This window comes from Nematocida minor, assembly GCF_024244105.1.
Source record: "Nematocida minor strain JUm1510 chromosome Unknown 7906, whole genome shotgun sequence".
NCBI classification, from domain to species: domain Eukaryota; kingdom Fungi; phylum Microsporidia; genus Nematocida; species Nematocida minor.
This window is the reverse complement of record NW_026250302.1, coordinates 1-2,158: the sequence shown is the minus strand read 5'-3', so window position 1 is coordinate 2,158 and position 2,158 is coordinate 1. Positions and strand designations below refer to the sequence as shown.

The window sequence follows — 2,158 nt, the reverse complement described above, 5'->3', positions numbered from 1 at the left end:
TAAATTATGTGAAACACAGAAAAACTCTCTGCTCAGACTCATGGAGGTAGACCAATACAAACTTTCTAAGTTCATGAACTTTGTGTCATCAATCTTTAGCGTGTACTCTCGAGTGCCCAAGTTCGAGTTCACATCATCTATCCCTAGGCTCTCTACTGCTTTGTTCATGTCATACTGCATATTTATCCCTTGTTCTGCGTTGTATATAAATATATTTGGTTCCATAAGATCATTAAGCAGGCGAGTAGGAGTATTGTTATAATTTGGATTATTTCTGCTGTATCTTAAACTCTTTTCTAACTTAAACATAGTCGCATCATCGTCTTTACTATCATTGTACATAAAGTGTTCATACATACGGTTCTTAATTGCATCTTCCATGAATTTTTTCTCTTCATCGCTATACAGCTCGCTTTCTATTCTTATGTTTTTATCAAGTAGATGCCTTAGTATAGTGATATAGTACAAATAACCATGGGACCCAAAAAGCTCTTTCATATCATATGCACTGTCAATGGTATTGTAGGCTTTTAATATTCCCTCTAGATCTATCACTAATTTAACTTCTTTCATGTCTGTTGTAAAAATTTTAATTGCAGAAAATGTTTTAATTTGCTGAGCTATTCATTCTACTGGTGGCATTATTATCAGCTATTGGCTGAATATTCTCAGAGCAGCTGACTGGTTCACTGAGCACTAGCTGCTTCATTTGCTGTATGTGCACGAGTTAATTGCAGTGCTCTATTGGCCAGTGTATCTGTGCAGTAATTGATCAGTAGATATAGCTTGGGGATAGAGACAAGTTTAGTGGCTCTCTGCCAGTACCAGCTATTTGTGTGTCTCAGTCCTTCTCCTTTGCAGAATAAATGTGCCATAAACTCTATTTCTAATCTAGCTTGTATATGTGCCAGTAAAGGAAACAGACCAAAGACAGGTGTATGGCACCACTGCTGTGCATCTATCTGCTCTGTGTTGGCCTTGTGGCAGCAGGCTGCAGCAGGAGCAGGCTCAGAGCGCAGTGTGCAAACAAATTTAAATAAGTGCATAGTGTACAGAAAACAAAATGAAATAAAATAAATAAAATAATAAAATAAAATAAATAGTACAGAGAGTGAAGAGGGCTAGTAGAGTTTTATTTCTTGTGTTTTATTTTGGAGAGTTTTATTTTATATTGTGCAGGAAAGGGCTGGGAGAACAAGGAGAAGAGAGTAGAAGAGAGGGAGAGTAAGTGGAGGAGAAGAGAGAAGGGTGCTGGTGGTGTGAAGAGAAGAAGTGCTCATTGGTAGTGGAGAAAGAAGGTAAGAGTAAGTGCAAGTGCAGTTTATTTGTGATGTTGACTGACCAGTTAGATAGTTAGAGTCAGGTAGCTCAAGGGAGCACAGCGAGTAGTGCTCTGGAGAGTATTCACTGTGCAGTGTGATCATTGTATTCTAGTGACTGCTTATCTAGTTGTTGGTGGTTTTCATTCTGTTCTCTATTCTGTAGCCAAGGACTACTGTTAGTACTATAAGAAGAACAACTAAGGACACAGACACTACAATCTTTAGGGCTGAAACTATCTTTCTTTTTGTAGGTGCTGGGAATAGCTGTCCTTTTGCTCTCGCATTATGAGCTTCCAAAGATTCTTCCATTTTCTTGTGCAAGTAGTCTACCTGGACTTGGCTTAAGTCATTTAAAGAGGACAAGTTATCTTGAAGAAAAACAATGTCATTATATTGTAAGTTTTCTTTTTTTATCTTCTGCTTTAGTGATTTTGTTTCTGCTTCTGATGCTCCTTCTTCTGCTTCTAATCTAGCAATTTCTGTGTTCACTTTTTTCTCTAATTTTTCATTAACTTTTGTAAAGTCTCTTGCAAAATCACTCCGATTTCCCTCAAGTTTTAGGGTCTTTGGCTCACCTATTCCACCCAAGAGATCAGTGTTATTTGCCATATAGTCTACTTCAGCAATCATGTATGTCTGCATTCTTTTTTCAGTTGTAATTGGCTCTCTATTCTCGATAATAGAAATGACTATTTTAAAGTCTTTTTCAGAGTCAAATAGTCTATTCACTTGGTCAATTATAGACTGCCTTTGGGCTCCATCATTGTTCATTTCTCTAATCTTTTTAATTGTGTCTAGAATTTCAAAGTATTTTTTATGAATAAGATGCAGACCGT

The 2,158-nt window shown here is 37.0% G+C and overlaps 3 protein-coding genes across 3 annotated transcripts; all 3 read right to left on the bottom strand.

Annotated features, from left to right (window-relative positions):
- Positions 1–573, bottom strand: NEMIN01_2500 (uncharacterized protein; the record flags this gene model as incomplete). The annotated part of the gene is made up of 1 exon (XM_051478442.1): positions 1–573. A coding segment is annotated over one exon (573 nt), but the record flags the coding sequence as incomplete, so codon positions are not given.
- A 113-nt stretch (positions 574–686) lies between these two features.
- On the bottom strand, positions 687–1,046 carry NEMIN01_2499 (uncharacterized protein; the record flags this gene model as incomplete). The annotated part of the gene is made up of 1 exon (XM_051478441.1): positions 687–1,046. One exon carries the CDS (start codon positions 1,044–1,046, stop codon positions 687–689), a length of 360 nt encoding a protein of 119 aa, XP_051334401.1.
- Positions 1,047–1,445: 399 nt separating this feature from the next.
- NEMIN01_2498 (uncharacterized protein) lies at positions 1,446–2,158 on the bottom strand (the record flags this gene model as incomplete). The annotated part of the gene is made up of 1 exon (XM_051478440.1): positions 1,446–2,158. A coding segment is annotated over one exon (713 nt), but the record flags the coding sequence as incomplete, so codon positions are not given.